Here is a 17,395-nt window from a genome sequence, read left to right as displayed (position 1 = left end):
CCTTTTGTTACGTTTTGTACCTTTCCGATGTTCCGATGTTCCCAGGCTGGTGGAATACTCTGTTTTTGTTGTTTTTATCTTTTAAATGTGCTGTAAACTTGAAATGTGCATCTCACTGTAATATTTGTGCAATGCTCTCACGGGACGCGTTGACAGGAAAGTATTTTTGTACAAATCGTGTTCAATTTCATTCTGATGCCTAAATAAAATTACAACCTTGTAAGAGTTTGCATGTGAAATCTCATCAGTCACACTTTATAAGCGGAAACACATCATCTGATCACGCTCACACATCCTCATTCCTCACATCTCTGCTCTCGGAGGCTCCCAGACCTTGTGCTTATACATGCTCAGTGTAGCATCAGTTATAATCATCAAGATGATCAGTTAATACAGGAGAACCCACACTAACACTTGAGGAAATAAGAACTGATCTTTAGTGCTTTCAGCTCTCTTTATTAATATGAATAATAATATATATATATATATTTTTTTTACTTTTTAGCATAACACGTTTTGTTCTTGTATGTTTTTAAGTTTTCATTATTATTATTAGCAGTGTTATTTAGCTTGTTTTTTATTCCATATAAAAATGCTGTTTTAAGATTAACAGACGGATCTGAAAAAAGCTCAACCCAAGTCCAGCTCAGAATGATTCAGTGTTTCAGTCTGCGAGGAAAGACTTTGAGAACAAAATGTATTAAGTACGTTTAATAAAAATAGAGGACACTACAAAAAGTTAGCTTTTATTTCTATTTTTGATTGGTTGACGTTTAGCGTGACGCGTCACAGTCACGTGATCGAGCGAACGAACGCGGAAGAGGAAGTGAAAGTAATTCACAGTCGCTGTAAACATGACAGAAGCTAAACTTAGATAGTGAGTTTTTGCGATTTAAAAGCGATTTTCAATAAACATACGAGTGCAGAAACTCCTCTGAACTCGCTTTCTGTCGAGCTTTGAAGAAGATATGACAGCAATGGCAGTGAAAGAGTCGATATTTCTCCTGCTGGTGTTGTTTTGCTCTCAGGTAAGCGGAGGAAATGAGTCTGAAAGCCTGAAGCGCCATTAATGAGTGAATCAACGCGTGTTTGTGTGAATCAACGAGTGTTTGTGTGAATCAGCGAGTGTTTGTGTGAATCAACGCGTGTTTGTGTGAATCAGCGAGTGTTTGTGTGAATCAGCGAGTGTTTGTGTGAATCAGCGAGTGTTTGACTGAATCAGCGAGTGTTTACACTATAAAAAGGAGTGTTTGTGTGAATCAGCGAGTGTTTGTGTGAATCAACGCGTGTTTGTGTGAATCAGCGAGTGTTTGTGTGAATCAGCGAGTGTTTGTGTGAATCAGCGAGTGTTTAAGTGAATCAGCGAGTGTTTACACTATAAAAAGGAGTGTTTGTGTGAATCAGCGAGTGTTTGAGTGAATCAGCGAGTGTTTGTGTGAATCAGCGAGTGTTTGAGTGAATCAGCGAGTGTTTGACTGAATCGGCGAGTGTTTGTGTGAATCAGCGAGTGTTTGTGTGAATCAGCGAGTGTTTGTGTGAATCAGCGAGTGTTTGACTGAATCAGCGAGTGTTTACACTATAAAAAGGAGTGTTTGTGTGAATCAGCGAGTGTTTGTGTGAATCAACGCGTGTTTGTGTGAATCAGCGAGTGTTTGTGTGAATCAGCGAGTGTTTGTGTGAATCAGCGAGTGTTTAAGTGAATCAGCGAGTGTTTACACTATAAAAAGGAGTGTTTGTGTGAATCAGCGAGTGTTTGAGTGAATCAGCGAGTGTTTGTGTGAATCAGCGAGTGTTTGAGTGAATCAGCGAGTGTTTGACTGAATCGGCGAGTGTTTGTGTGAATCAGCGAGTGTTTGAGTGAATCAGCGAGTGTTTGACTGAATCGGCGAGTGTTTGTGTGAATCAGCGAGTGTTTGTGTGAATCAGCGAGTGTTTGTGTGAATCAGCGAGTGTTTGAGTGAATCAGCGAGTGTTTAAGTGAATCAGCGAGTGTTTGACTGAATCGGCGAGTGTTTACACTACAAAAAGGAGAGTTTAAGTGAATCAGCGAGTGTTTGTGTGAATCAACGAGTGTTTGACTGAATCGGCGAGTGTTTGACTGAATCGGCGAGTGTTTGTATGAATCGGCGAGTGTTTGTGTGAATCGGCGAGTGTTTGAGTGAATCGGCGAGTGTTTGACTGAATCAGCGAGTGTTTGACTGAATCGGCGAGTGTTTGACTGAATCGGCGAGTGTTTGTGTGAATCAGCGAGTGTTTGTGTGAATCAGCGAGTGTTTGAGTGAATCAGCGAGTGTTTGAGTGAATCAGCGAGTGTTTGACTGAATCAGCGAGTGTTTGACTGAATCGGCGAGTGTTTGTGTGAATCAGCGAGTGTTTGAGTGAATCAGCGAGTGTTTGAGTGAATCGGCGAGTGTTTGACTGAATCGGCGAGTGTTTGTGTGAATCGGCGAGTGTTTGACTGAATCGGCGAGTGTTTGTGTGAATCGGCGAGTGTTTGAGTGAATCGGCGAGTGTTTGAGTGAATCGGCGAGTGTTGGACTGAATCAGCGAGTGTTTGACTGAATCGGCGAGTGTTTGTGTGAATCGGCGAGTGTTGGACTGAATCAGCGAGTGTTTGACTGAATCGGCGAGTGTTTGTGTGAATCGGCGAGTGTTTGTGTGAATCGGCGAGTGTTTGTGTGAATCGGCGAGTGTTTGAGTGAATCGGCGAGTGTTTGAGTGAATCGGCGAGTGTTTGAGTGAATCGGCGAGTGTTTGAGTGAATCGGCGAGTGTTTGAGTGAATCGGCGAGTGTTTGAGTGAATCGGCGAGTGTTTGAGTGAATCGGCGAGTGTTTGACTGAATCGGCGAGTGTTTGAGTGAATCGGCGAGTGTTTGAGTGAATCGGCGAGTGTTTGAGTGAATCGGCGAGTGTTTGAGTGAATCGGCGAGTGTTTGAGTGAATCGGCGAGTGTTTGACTGAATCAGCGAGTGTTTGAGTGAATCGGCGAGTGTTTGAGTGAATCGGCGAGTGTTTGTGTGAATCGGCGAGTGTTTGAGTGAATCGGCGAGTGTTTGAGTGAATCGGCGAGTGTTTGAGTGAATCAGCGAGTGTTTGAGTGAATCGGCGAGTGTTTGACTGAATCGGCGAGTGTTTGTGTGAATCGGCGAGTGTTTGAGTGAATCGGCGAGTGTTTGACTGAATCGGCGAGTGTTTGACTGAATCGGCGAGTGTTTGTGTGAATCGGCGAGTGTTTGTGTGAATCGGCGAGTGTTTGACTGAATCGGCGAGTGTTTGACTGAATCAGCGAGTGTTTGACTGAATCGGCGAGTGTTTGACTGAATCAGCGAGTGTTTGAGTGAATCGGCGAGTGTTTGACTGAATCGGCGAGTGTTTGTGTGAATCGGCGAGTGTTTGAGTGAATCGGCGAGTGTTTGACTGAATCGGCGAGTGTTTGACTGAATCGGCGAGTGTTTGTGTGAATCGGCGAGTGTTTGTGTGAATCGGCGAGTGTTTGACTGAATCGGCGAGTGTTTGACTGAATCAGCGAGTGTTTGACTGAATCGGCGAGTGTTTGACTGAATCAGCGAGTGTTTGACTGAATCGGCGAGTGTTTGACTGAATCGGCGAGTGTTTGTGTGAATCGGCGAGTGTTTGTGTGAATCAGCGAGTGTTTGACTGAATCAGCGAGTGTTTGACTGAATCGGCGAGTGTTTGACTGAATCGGCGAGTGTTTGACTGAATCAGCGAGTGTTTGAGTGAATCGGCGAGTGTTTGACTGAATCAGCGAGTGTTTGACTGAATCAGCGAGTGTTTGTGTGAATCGGCGAGTGTTTGACTGAATCGGCGAGTGTTTGAGTGAATCGGCGAGTGTTTGACTGAATCGGCGAGTGTTTGACTGAATCGGCGAGTGTTTGACTGAATCGGCGAGTGTTTGACTGAATCGGCGAGTGTTTGAGTGAATCGGCGAGTGTTTGACTGAATCGGCGAGTGTTTGTGTGAATCGGCGAGTGTTTGTGTGAATCAGCGAGTGTTTGACTGAATCAGCGAGTGTTTGACTGAATCGGCGAGTGTTTGACTGAATCGGCGAGTGTTTGACTGAATCAGCGAGTGTTTGAGTGAATCGGCGAGTGTTTGACTGAATCAGCGAGTGTTTGACTGAATCAGCGAGTGTTTGTGTGAATCGGCGAGTGTTTGACTGAATCGGCGAGTGTTTGAGTGAATCGGCGAGTGTTTGACTGAATCGGCGAGTGTTTGACTGAATCGGCGAGTGTTTGACTGAATCGGCGAGTGTTTGACTGAATCGGCGAGTGTTTGAGTGAATCGGCGAGTGTTTGAGTGAATCGGCGAGTGTTTGAGTGAATCGGCGAGTGTTTGACTGAATCAGCGAGTGTTTGAGTGAATCGGCGAGTGTTTGACTGAATCGGCGAGTGTTTGTGTGAATCGGCGAGTGTTTGAGTGAATCGGCGAGTGTTTGAGTGAATCGGCGAGTGTTTGAGTGAATCGGCGAGTGTTTGACTGAATCGGCGAGTGTTTGAGTGAATCGGCGAGTGTTTGACTGAATCGGCGAGTGTTTGTGTGAATCGGCGAGTGTTTGTGTGAATCGGCGAGTGTTTGACTGAATCGGCGAGTGTTTGAGTGAATCAGCGAGTGTTTGACTGAATCAGCGAGTGTTTGTGTGAATCGGCGAGTGTTTGAGTGAATCGGCGAGTGTTTGAGTGAATCGGCGAGTGTTTGAGTGAATCGGCGAGTGTTTGACTGAATCGGCGAGTGTTTGTGTGAATCGGCGAGTGTTTGTGTGAATCGGCGAGTGTTTGACTGAATCGGCGAGTGTTTGACTGAATCGGCGAGTGTTTGTGTGAATCGGCGAGTGTTTGAGTGAATCGGCGAGTGTTTGAGTGAATCGGCGAGTGTTTGAGTGAATCGGCGAGTGTTTGACTGAATCGGCGAGTGTTTGAGTGAATCGGCGAGTGTTTGAGTGAATCGGCGAGTGTTTGACTGAATCGGCGAGTGTTTGAGTGAATCGGCGAGTGTTTGACTGAATCAGCGAGTGTTTGTGTGAATCGGCGAGTGTTTGTGTGAATCGGCGAGTGTTTGAGTGAATCGGCGAGTGTTTGAGTGAATCGGCGAGTGTTTGAGTGAATCGGCGAGTGTTTGACTGAATCGGCGAGTGTCTGTGTGAATCGGCGAGTGTTTGAGTGAATCGGCGAGTGTTTGAGTGAATCGGCGAGTGTTTGTGTGAATCGGCGAGTGTTTGAGTGAATCGGCGAGTGTTTGACTGAATCGGCGAGTGTTTGTGTGAATCGGCGAGTGTTTGAGTGAATCGGCGAGTGTTTGAGTGAATCGGCGAGTGTTTGACTGAATCGGCGAGTGTTTGTGTGAATCGGTGAGTGTTTGACTGAATCAGCGAGTGTTTGAGTGAATCGGCGAGTGTTTGTGTGAATCGGCGAGTGTTTGTGTGAATCGGCGAGTGTTTGACTGAATCGGCGAGTGTTTGTGTGAATCAGCGAGTGTTTGACTGAATCGGCGAGTGTTTGAGTGAATCGGCGAGTGTTGGACTGAATCGGCGAGTGTTTGTGTGAATCGGCGAGTGTTTGACTGAATCAGCGAGTGTTTGACTGAATCAGCGAGTGTTTGAGTGAATCGGCGAGTGTTGGACTGAATCGGCGAGTGTTTGTGTGAATCGGCGAGTGTTTGACTGAATCAGCGAGTGTTTGTGTGAATCGGCGAGTGTTTGTGTGAATCAGCGAGTGTTTGAGTGAATCGGCGAGTGTTTGAGTGAATCGGCGAGTGTTTGACTGAATCGGCGAGTGTCTGTGTGAATCGGCGAGTGTTTGACTGAATCAGCGAGTGTTTGTGTGAATCGGCGAGTGTTTGACTGAATCAGCGAGTGTTTGACTGAATCGGCGAGTGTTTGAGTGAATCGGCGAGTGTTTGACTGAATCGGCGAGTGTTTGACTGAATCGGCGAGTGTTTGAGTGAATCGGCGAGTGTTTGACTGAATCGGCGAGTGTTTGACTGAATCAGCGAGTGTTTGAGTGAATCGGCGAGTGTTTGTGTGAATCGGCGAGTGTTTGTGTGAATCAGCGAGTGTTTGACTGAATCAGCGAGTGTTTGAGTGAATCGGCGAGTGTTTGACTGAATCGGCGAGTGTTTGACTGAATCAGCGAGTGTTTGTGTGAATCGGCGAGTGTTTGACTGAATCGGCGAGTGTTTGACTGAATCGGCGAGTGTTTGAGTGAATCGGCGAGTGTTTGACTGAATCGGCGAGTGTTTGACTGAATCAGCGAGTGTTTGTGTGAATCGGCGAGTGTTTGTGTGAATCGGCGAGTGTTTGAGTGAATCGGCGAGTGTTTGAGTGAATCGGCGAGTGTTTGAGTGAATCGGCGAGTGTTTGACTGAATCGGCGAGTGTTTGACTGAATCAGCGAGTGTTTGTGTGAATCGGCGAGTGTTTGACTGAATCGGCGAGTGTTTGTGTGAATCGGCGAGTGTTTGACTGAATCGGCGAGTGTTTGTGTGAATCGGCGAGTGTTTGACTGAATCAGCGAGTGTTTGTGTGAATCGGCGAGTGTTTGTGTGAATCGGCGAGTGTTTGTGTGAATCGGCGAGTGTTTGACTGAATCAGCGAGTGTTTGTGTGAATCAGCGAGTGTTTGACTGAATCGGCGAGTGTTTGTGTGAATCGGCGAGTGTTTGACTGAATCGGCGAGTGTTTGTGTGAATCGGCGAGTGTTTGACTGAATCAGCGAGTGTTTGTGTGAATCGGCGAGTGTTTGTGTGAATCAGCGAGTGTTTGTGTGAATCGGCGAGTGTTTGTGTGAATCAGCGAGTGTTTGACTGAATCGGCGAGTGTTTGAGTGAATCGGCGAGTGTTTGAGTGAATCAGCGAGTGTTTGTGTGAATCGGCGAGTGTTTGACTGAATCGGCGAGTGTTTGTGTGAATCAGCGAGTGTTTGAGTGAATCGGCGAGTGTTTGAGTGAATCAGCGAGTGTTTGTGTGAATCGGCGAGTGTTTGACTGAATCAGCGAGTGTTTGTGTGAATCGGCGAGTGTTTGACTGAATCAGCGAGTGTTTGAGTGAATCGGCGAGTGTTTGTGTGAATCAGCGAGTGTTTGAGTGAATCGGCGAGTGTTTGTGTGAATCAGCGAGTGTTTGTGTGAATCAGCGAGTGTTTGAGTGAATCAGCGAGTGTTTAAGTGAATCAGCGAGTGTTTGACTGAATCGGCGAGTGTTTACACTACAAAAAGGAGAGTTTAAGTGAATCAGCGAGTGTTTGTGTGAATCAACGAGTGTTTGACTGAATCGGCGAGTGTTTGACTGAATCGGCGAGTGTTTGTGTGAATCGGCGAGTGTTTGTGTGAATCGGCGAGTGTTTGAGTGAATCGGCGAGTGTTTGACTGAATCAGCGAGTGTTTGACTGAATCGGCGAGTGTTTGACTGAATCGGCGAGTGTTTGTGTGAATCAGCGAGTGTTTGTGTGAATCAGCGAGTGTTTGAGTGAATCAGCGAGTGTTTGAGTGAATCAGCGAGTGTTTGACTGAATCAGCGAGTGTTTGACTGAATCGGCGAGTGTTTGTGTGAATCAGCGAGTGTTTGAGTGAATCAGCGAGTGTTTGAGTGAATCGGCGAGTGTTTGACTGAATCAGCGAGTGTTTGTGTGAATCGGCGAGTGTTTGACTGAATCGGCGAGTGTTTGTGTGAATCGGCGAGTGTTTGAGTGAATCGGCGAGTGTTTGAGTGAATCGGCGAGTGTTTGACTGAATCAGCGAGTGTTTGACTGAATCGGCGAGTGTTTGTGTGAATCGGCGAGTGTTTGTGTGAATCGGCGAGTGTTTGTGTGAATCGGCGAGTGTTTGAGTGAATCGGCGAGTGTTTGAGTGAATCGGCGAGTGTTTGAGTGAATCGGCGAGTGTTTGAGTGAATCGGCGAGTGTTTGAGTGAATCGGCGAGTGTTTGAGTGAATCAGCGAGTGTTTGAGTGAATCGGCGAGTGTTTGACTGAATCGGCGAGTGTTTGAGTGAATCGGCGAGTGTTTGAGTGAATCGGCGAGTGTTTGAGTGAATCGGCGAGTGTTTGAGTGAATCAGCGAGTGTTTGAGTGAATCGGCGAGTGTTTGACTGAATCAGCGAGTGTTTGAGTGAATCGGCGAGTGTTTGAGTGAATCGGCGAGTGTTTGTGTGAATCGGCGAGTGTTTGAGTGAATCGGCGAGTGTTTGAGTGAATCAGCGAGTGTTTGAGTGAATCAGCGAGTGTTTGAGTGAATCGGCGAGTGTTTGACTGAATCGGCGAGTGTTTGTGTGAATCGGCGAGTGTTTGAGTGAATCGGCGAGTGTTTGACTGAATCGGCGAGTGTTTGACTGAATCGGCGAGTGTTTGTGTGAATCGGCGAGTGTTTGTGTGAATCGGCGAGTGTTTGACTGAATCGGCGAGTGTTTGACTGAATCAGCGAGTGTTTGACTGAATCGGCGAGTGTTTGACTGAATCAGCGAGTGTTTGAGTGAATCGGCGAGTGTTTGACTGAATCGGCGAGTGTTTGTGTGAATCGGCGAGTGTTTGAGTGAATCGGCGAGTGTTTGACTGAATCGGCGAGTGTTTGACTGAATCGGCGAGTGTTTGTGTGAATCGGCGAGTGTTTGTGTGAATCGGCGAGTGTTTGACTGAATCGGCGAGTGTTTGACTGAATCAGCGAGTGTTTGACTGAATCGGCGAGTGTTTGACTGAATCAGCGAGTGTTTGACTGAATCGGCGAGTGTTTGACTGAATCGGCGAGTGTTTGTGTGAATCGGCGAGTGTTTGACTGAATCAGCGAGTGTTTGACTGAATCAGCGAGTGTTTGACTGAATCGGCGAGTGTTTGACTGAATCGGCGAGTGTTTGACTGAATCAGCGAGTGTTTGAGTGAATCGGCGAGTGTTTGACTGAATCAGCGAGTGTTTGACTGAATCAGCGAGTGTTTGTGTGAATCGGCGAGTGTTTGACTGAATCGGCGAGTGTTTGAGTGAATCGGCGAGTGTTTGACTGAATCGGCGAGTGTTTGACTGAATCGGCGAGTGTTTGACTGAATCGGCGAGTGTTTGACTGAATCGGCGAGTGTTTGAGTGAATCGGCGAGTGTTTGACTGAATCGGCGAGTGTTTGTGTGAATCGGCGAGTGTTTGTGTGAATCAGCGAGTGTTTGACTGAATCAGCGAGTGTTTGACTGAATCGGCGAGTGTTTGACTGAATCGGCGAGTGTTTGACTGAATCAGCGAGTGTTTGAGTGAATCGGCGAGTGTTTGACTGAATCAGCGAGTGTTTGACTGAATCAGCGAGTGTTTGTGTGAATCGGCGAGTGTTTGACTGAATCGGCGAGTGTTTGAGTGAATCGGCGAGTGTTTGACTGAATCGGCGAGTGTTTGACTGAATCGGCGAGTGTTTGACTGAATCGGCGAGTGTTTGACTGAATCGGCGAGTGTTTGAGTGAATCGGCGAGTGTTTGAGTGAATCGGCGAGTGTTTGAGTGAATCGGCGAGTGTTTGACTGAATCGGCGAGTGTTTGAGTGAATCGGCGAGTGTTTGACTGAATCGGCGAGTGTTTGTGTGAATCGGCGAGTGTTTGAGTGAATCGGCGAGTGTTTGAGTGAATCGGCGAGTGTTTGAGTGAATCGGCGAGTGTTTGAGTGAATCGGCGAGTGTTTGAGTGAATCGGCGAGTGTTTGAGTGAATCGGCGAGTGTTTGACTGAATCGGCGAGTGTTTGAGTGAATCGGCGAGTGTTTGACTGAATCGGCGAGTGTTTGTGTGAATCGGCGAGTGTTTGTGTGAATCGGCGAGTGTTTGACTGAATCGGCGAGTGTTTGAGTGAATCAGCGAGTGTTTGACTGAATCAGCGAGTGTTTGTGTGAATCGGCGAGTGTTTGTGTGAATCGGCGAGTGTTTGAGTGAATCGGCGAGTGTTTGAGTGAATCGGCGAGTGTTTGAGTGAATCGGCGAGTGTTTGACTGAATCGGCGAGTGTTTGAGTGAATCAGCGAGTGTTTGAGTGAATCGGCGAGTGTTTGACTGAATCGGCGAGTGTTTGAGTGAATCGGCGAGTGTTTGACTGAATCAGCGAGTGTTTGTGTGAATCGGCGAGTGTTTGTGTGAATCGGCGAGTGTTTGAGTGAATCGGCGAGTGTTTGAGTGAATCGGCGAGTGTTTGAGTGAATCGGCGAGTGTTTGACTGAATCGGCGAGTGTCTGTGTGAATCGGCGAGTGTTTGAGTGAATCGGCGAGTGTTTGAGTGAATCGGCGAGTGTTTGTGTGAATCGGCGAGTGTTTGAGTGAATCGGCGAGTGTTTGACTGAATCGGCGAGTGTTTGTGTGAATCGGCGAGTGTTTGAGTGAATCGGCGAGTGTTTGAGTGAATCGGCGAGTGTTTGACTGAATCGGCGAGTGTTTGTGTGAATCGGTGAGTGTTTGACTGAATCAGCGAGTGTTTGAGTGAATCGGCGAGTGTTTGTGTGAATCGGCGAGTGTTTGTGTGAATCGGCGAGTGTTTGACTGAATCGGCGAGTGTTTGTGTGAATCAGCGAGTGTTTGACTGAATCGGCGAGTGTTTGAGTGAATCGGCGAGTGTTGGACTGAATCGGCGAGTGTTTGTGTGAATCGGCGAGTGTTTGACTGAATCAGCGAGTGTTTGACTGAATCAGCGAGTGTTTGAGTGAATCGGCGAGTGTTGGACTGAATCGGCGAGTGTTTGTGTGAATCGGCGAGTGTTTGACTGAATCAGCGAGTGTTTGTGTGAATCGGCGAGTGTTTGTGTGAATCAGCGAGTGTTTGAGTGAATCGGCGAGTGTTTGAGTGAATCGGCGAGTGTTTGACTGAATCGGCGAGTGTCTGTGTGAATCGGCGAGTGTTTGACTGAATCAGCGAGTGTTTGTGTGAATCGGCGAGTGTTTGACTGAATCAGCGAGTGTTTGACTGAATCGGCGAGTGTTTGAGTGAATCGGCGAGTGTTTGACTGAATCGGCGAGTGTTTGACTGAATCGGCGAGTGTTTGAGTGAATCGGCGAGTGTTTGACTGAATCGGCGAGTGTTTGACTGAATCAGCGAGTGTTTGAGTGAATCGGCGAGTGTTTGTGTGAATCGGCGAGTGTTTGTGTGAATCAGCGAGTGTTTGACTGAATCAGCGAGTGTTTGAGTGAATCGGCGAGTGTTTGACTGAATCGGCGAGTGTTTGACTGAATCAGCGAGTGTTTGACTGAATCAGCGAGTGTTTGAGTGAATCGGCGAGTGTTTGTGTGAATCGGTGAGTGTTTGACTGAATCGGCGAGTGTTTGACTGAATCGGCGAGTGTTTGTGTGAATCGGCGAGTGTTTGACTGAATCGGCGAGTGTTTGACTGAATCGGCGAGTGTTTGAGTGAATCAGCGAGTGTTTGTGTGAATCGGTGAGTGTTTGACTGAATCGGCGAGTGTTTGACTGAATCGGCGAGTGTTTGTGTGAATCGGCGAGTGTTTGACTGAATCGGCGAGTGTTTGACTGAATCGGCGAGTGTTTGAGTGAATCGGCGAGTGTTTGACTGAATCGGCGAGTGTTTGACTGAATCAGCGAGTGTTTGTGTGAATCGGCGAGTGTTTGTGTGAATCGGCGAGTGTTTGAGTGAATCGGCGAGTGTTTGAGTGAATCGGCGAGTGTTTGACTGAATCAGCGAGTGTTTGAGTGAATCGGCGAGTGTTTGTGTGAATCGGCGAGTGTTTGAGTGAATCGGCGAGTGTTTGAGTGAATCAGCGAGTGTTTGAGTGAATCGGCGAGTGTTTGTGTGAATCGGTGAGTGTTTGACTGAATCGGCGAGTGTTTGACTGAATCGGCGAGTGTTTGTGTGAATCGGCGAGTGTTTGACTGAATCGGCGAGTGTTTGACTGAATCGGCGAGTGTTTGAGTGAATCAGCGAGTGTTTGTGTGAATCGGTGAGTGTTTGACTGAATCGGCGAGTGTTTGACTGAATCGGCGAGTGTTTGTGTGAATCGGCGAGTGTTTGACTGAATCGGCGAGTGTTTGACTGAATCGGCGAGTGTTTGAGTGAATCGGCGAGTGTTTGACTGAATCGGCGAGTGTTTGACTGAATCAGCGAGTGTTTGTGTGAATCGGCGAGTGTTTGAGTGAATCGGCGAGTGTTTGAGTGAATCGGCGAGTGTTTGACTGAATCGGCGAGTGTTTGACTGAATCAGCGAGTGTTTGAGTGAATCAGCGAGTGTTTGTGTGAATCGGTGAGTGTTTGACTGAATCGGCGAGTGTTTGACTGAATCGGCGAGTGTTTGTGTGAATCGGCGAGTGTTTGACTGAATCGGCGAGTGTTTGACTGAATCGGCGAGTGTTTGAGTGAATCGGCGAGTGTTTGACTGAATCGGCGAGTGTTTGACTGAATCAGCGAGTGTTTGTGTGAATCGGCGAGTGTTTGTGTGAATCGGCGAGTGTTTGAGTGAATCGGCGAGTGTTTGAGTGAATCGGCGAGTGTTTGAGTGAATCGGCGAGTGTTTGACTGAATCGGCGAGTGTTTGACTGAATCAGCGAGTGTTTGTGTGAATCGGCGAGTGTTTGACTGAATCGGCGAGTGTTTGTGTGAATCGGCGAGTGTTTGACTGAATCGGCGAGTGTTTGTGTGAATCGGCGAGTGTTTGACTGAATCAGCGAGTGTTTGTGTGAATCGGCGAGTGTTTGTGTGAATCGGCGAGTGTTTGTGTGAATCGGCGAGTGTTTGACTGAATCAGCGAGTGTTTGTGTGAATCAGCGAGTGTTTGACTGAATCGGCGAGTGTTTGACTGAATCGGCGAGTGTTTGACTGAATCGGCGAGTGTTTGTGTGAATCGGCGAGTGTTTGACTGAATCGGCGAGTGTTTGTGTGAATCAGCGAGTGTTTGTGTGAATCGGCGAGTGTTTGACTGAATCGGCGAGTGTTTGACTGAATCGGCGAGTGTTTGTGTGAATCGGCGAGTGTTTGACTGAATCGGCGAGTGTTTGTGTGAATCGGCGAGTGTTTGACTGAATCGGCGAGTGTTTGTGTGAATCGGCGAGTGTTTGACTGAATCAGCGAGTGTTTGTGTGAATCGGCGAGTGTTTGTGTGAATCAGCGAGTGTTTGTGTGAATCGGCGAGTGTTTGTGTGAATCAGCGAGTGTTTGACTGAATCGGCGAGTGTTTGAGTGAATCGGCGAGTGTTTGAGTGAATCAGCGAGTGTTTGTGTGAATCGGCGAGTGTTTGACTGAATCGGCGAGTGTTTGTGTGAATCAGCGAGTGTTTGAGTGAATCGGCGAGTGTTTGAGTGAATCAGCGAGTGTTTGTGTGAATCGGCGAGTGTTTGACTGAATCAGCGAGTGTTTGTGTGAATCGGCGAGTGTTTGACTGAATCAGCGAGTGTTTGAGTGAATCGGCGAGTGTTTGTGTGAATCAGCGAGTGTTTGAGTGAATCGGCGAGTGTTTGTGTGAATCAGCGAGTGTTTGTGTGAATCAGCGAGTGTTTGAGTGAATCAGCGAGTGTTTAAGTGAATCAGCGAGTGTTTGACTGAATCGGCGAGTGTTTACACTACAAAAAGGAGAGTTTAAGTGAATCAGCGAGTGTTTGTGTGAATCAACGAGTGTTTACACTATAAAAAGGAGAGTTTGAGTGAATCGGCGAGTGTTTAAGTGAATCAGCGAGTGTTTGTGTGAATCAGCGAGTGTTTGAGTGAATCAGCGAGTGTTTGAGTGAATCAGCGAGTGTTTGACTGAATCAGCGAGTGTTTGACTGAATCGGCGAGTGTTTGTGTGAATCAGCGAGTGTTTGAGTGAATCAGCGAGTGTTTGAGTGAATCGGCGAGTGTTTGACTGAATCAGCGAGTGTTTGTGTGAATCGGCGAGTGTTTGACTGAATCGGCGAGTGTTTGTGTGAATCGGCGAGTGTTTGAGTGAATCGGCGAGTGTTTGTGTGAATCGGCGAGTGTTTGAGTGAATCGGCGAGTGTTTGACTGAATCGGCGAGTGTTTGACTGAATCGGCGAGTGTTTGACTGAATCGGCGAGTGTTTGTGTGAATCGGCGAGTGTTTGTGTGAATCGGCGAGTGTTTGTGTGAATCGGCGAGTGTTTGAGTGAATCGGCGAGTGTTTGAGTGAATCGGCGAGTGTTTGAGTGAATCGGCGAGTGTTTGAGTGAATCGGCGAGTGTTTGAGTGAATCGGCGAGTGTTTGAGTGAATCAGCGAGTGTTTGAGTGAATCGGCGAGTGTTTGACTGAATCAGCGAGTGTTTGAGTGAATCGGCGAGTGTTTGAGTGAATCGGCGAGTGTTTGAGTGAATCGGCGAGTGTTTGAGTGAATCAGCGAGTGTTTGAGTGAATCGGCGAGTGTTTGACTGAATCAGCGAGTGTTTGAGTGAATCGGCGAGTGTTTGAGTGAATCGGCGAGTGTTTGTGTGAATCGGCGAGTGTTTGAGTGAATCGGCGAGTGTTTGAGTGAATCAGCGAGTGTTTGAGTGAATCAGCGAGTGTTTGAGTGAATCGGCGAGTGTTTGACTGAATCGGCGAGTGTTTGTGTGAATCGGCGAGTGTTTGAGTGAATCGGCGAGTGTTTGACTGAATCGGCGAGTGTTTGACTGAATCGGCGAGTGTTTGTGTGAATCGGCGAGTGTTTGTGTGAATCGGCGAGTGTTTGACTGAATCGGCGAGTGTTTGACTGAATCGGCGAGTGTTTGACTGAATCGGCGAGTGTTTGACTGAATCGGCGAGTGTTTGAGTGAATCGGCGAGTGTTTGACTGAATCGGCGAGTGTTTGTGTGAATCGGCGAGTGTTTGAGTGAATCGGCGAGTGTTTGACTGAATCGGCGAGTGTTTGACTGAATCGGCGAGTGTTTGTGTGAATCGGCGAGTGTTTGTGTGAATCGGCGAGTGTTTGACTGAATCGGCGAGTGTTTGACTGAATCAGCGAGTGTTTGACTGAATCGGCGAGTGTTTGACTGAATCAGCGAGTGTTTGACTGAATCGGCGAGTGTTTGACTGAATCGGCGAGTGTTTGTGTGAATCGGCGAGTGTTTGTGTGAATCGGCGAGTGTTTGACTGAATCAGCGAGTGTTTGACTGAATCGGCGAGTGTTTGACTGAATCGGCGAGTGTTTGACTGAATCAGCGAGTGTTTGAGTGAATCGGCGAGTGTTTGACTGAATCAGCGAGTGTTTGACTGAATCAGCGAGTGTTTGTGTGAATCGGCGAGTGTTTGACTGAATCGGCGAGTGTTTGAGTGAATCGGCGAGTGTTTGACTGAATCGGCGAGTGTTTGACTGAATCGGCGAGTGTTTGACTGAATCGGCGAGTGTTTGACTGAATCGGCGAGTGTTTGAGTGAATCGGCGAGTGTTTGACTGAATCGGCGAGTGTTTGTGTGAATCGGCGAGTGTTTGTGTGAATCAGCGAGTGTTTGACTGAATCAGCGAGTGTTTGACTGAATCGGCGAGTGTTTGACTGAATCGGCGAGTGTTTGACTGAATCAGCGAGTGTTTGACTGAATCAGCGAGTGTTTGAGTGAATCAGCGAGTGTTTGAGTGAATCGGCGAGTGTTTGTGTGAATCGGCGAGTGTTTGTGTGAATCGGCGAGTGTTTGACTGAATCGGCGAGTGTTTGACTGAATCGGCGAGTGTTTGACTGAATCAGCGAGTGTTTGACTGAATCAGCGAGTGTTTGTGTGAATCGGCGAGTGTTTGACTGAATCGGCGAGTGTTTGAGTGAATCGGCGAGTGTTTGACTGAATCGGCGAGTGTTTGACTGAATCGGCGAGTGTTTGACTGAATCGGCGAGTGTTTGAGTGAATCGGCGAGTGTTTGAGTGAATCGGCGAGTGTTTGAGTGAATCGGCGAGTGTTTGACTGAATCGGCGAGTGTTTGAGTGAATCGGCGAGTGTTTGAGTGAATCGGCGAGTGTTTGTGTGAATCGGCGAGTGTTTGTGTGAATCGGCGAGTGTTTGAGTGAATCGGCGAGTGTTTGAGTGAATCGGCGAGTGTTTGAGTGAATCGGCGAGTGTTTGACTGAATCGGCGAGTGTTTGAGTGAATCGGCGAGTGTTTGACTGAATCGGCGAGTGTTTGTGTGAATCGGCGAGTGTTTGTGTGAATCGGCGAGTGTTTGACTGAATCGGCGAGTGTTTGAGTGAATCAGCGAGTGTTTGACTGAATCAGCGAGTGTTTGTGTGAATCGGCGAGTGTTTGTGTGAATCGGCGAGTGTTTGAGTGAATCGGCGAGTGTTTGAGTGAATCGGCGAGTGTTTGACTGAATCGGCGAGTGTTTGAGTGAATCAGCGAGTGTTTGAGTGAATCGGCGAGTGTTTGACTGAATCGGCGAGTGTTTGAGTGAATCGGCGAGTGTTTGACTGAATCAGCGAGTGTTTGTGTGAATCGGCGAGTGTTTGTGTGAATCGGCGAGTGTTTGAGTGAATCGGCGAGTGTTTGAGTGAATCGGCGAGTGTTTGAGTGAATCGGCGAGTGTTTGACTGAATCGGCGAGTGTCTGTGTGAATCGGCGAGTGTTTGAGTGAATCGGCGAGTGTTTGAGTGAATCGGCGAGTGTTTGTGTGAATCGGCGAGTGTTTGAGTGAATCGGCGAGTGTTTGACTGAATCGGCGAGTGTTTGTGTGAATCGGCGAGTGTTTGAGTGAATCGGCGAGTGTTTGAGTGAATCGGCGAGTGTTTGACTGAATCGGCGAGTGTTTGTGTGAATCGGTGAGTGTTTGACTGAATCAGCGAGTGTTTGAGTGAATCGGCGAGTGTTTGTGTGAATCGGCGAGTGTTTGTGTGAATCGGCGAGTGTTTGACTGAATCGGCGAGTGTTTGTGTGAATCAGCGAGTGTTTGACTGAATCGGCGAGTGTTTGAGTGAATCGGCGAGTGTTGGACTGAATCGGCGAGTGTTTGTGTGAATCGGCGAGTGTTTGACTGAATCAGCGAGTGTTTGACTGAATCAGCGAGTGTTTGAGTGAATCGGCGAGTGTTGGACTGAATCGGCGAGTGTTTGTGTGAATCGGCGAGTGTTTGACTGAATCAGCGAGTGTTTGTGTGAATCGGCGAGTGTTTGTGTGAATCAGCGAGTGTTTGAGTGAATCGGCGAGTGTTTGAGTGAATCGGCGAGTGTTTGACTGAATCGGCGAGTGTCTGTGTGAATCGGCGAGTGTTTGACTGAATCAGCGAGTGTTTGTGTGAATCGGCGAGTGTTTGACTGAATCAGCGAGTGTTTGACTGAATCGGCGAGTGTTTGAGTGAATCGGCGAGTGTTTGACTGAATCGGCGAGTGTTTGACTGAATCGGCGAGTGTTTGAGTGAATCGGCGAGTGTTTGACTGAATCGGCGAGTGTTTGACTGAATCAGCGAGTGTTTGAGTGAATCGGCGAGTGTTTGTGTGAATCGGCGAGTGTTTGTGTGAATCAGCGAGTGTTTGACTGAATCAGCGAGT

General features: G+C 47.7%; 2 protein-coding genes across 5 annotated transcripts in view; both read left to right on the top strand.

The window, feature by feature from the left end:
• Positions 1 to 272, top strand: part of LOC307159950 (CDC42 small effector protein 2-like) — a 10,353-nt gene extending 10,081 nt beyond the window's left edge. The window contains exon 5 of one of the 2 annotated variants that reach the window (XM_079873687.1): positions 1 to 272. This exon is cut by the window's left edge and continues 261 nt beyond it. The gene's annotated coding sequence lies outside the window, so the exon portion shown is untranslated. The other variant, XM_079873686.1, reaches the window with a different exon arrangement.
• A 511-nt stretch (positions 273 to 783) lies between these two features.
• sppl2a (signal peptide peptidase like 2A) overlaps positions 784 to 17,395 on the top strand; it is a 46,369-nt gene continuing 29,757 nt past the window's right edge. For 2 of the 3 annotated variants that reach the window (XM_079873684.1, XM_079873682.1), the window contains exon 1: positions 795 to 1,028. In XM_079873684.1, coding sequence (XP_079729810.1) covers positions 969 to 1,028 — 60 coding nt within the window. In that variant the 5' untranslated portion in view covers positions 795 to 968. Of the gene's footprint in view, positions 1,029 to 17,395 lie in introns of all 3 variants that reach the window. The other variant, XM_079873683.1, reaches the window with a different exon arrangement.

This window comes from Squalius cephalus (genome assembly GCF_949319135.1).
Source record: "Squalius cephalus genome assembly, chromosome: 6".
Taxonomy (NCBI): Eukaryota; Metazoa; Chordata; class Actinopteri; order Cypriniformes; family Leuciscidae; genus Squalius; species Squalius cephalus.
The sequence above is the reverse complement of the archived record's forward strand: the minus strand, read 5'-3'. Positions and strand labels throughout refer to the sequence as shown.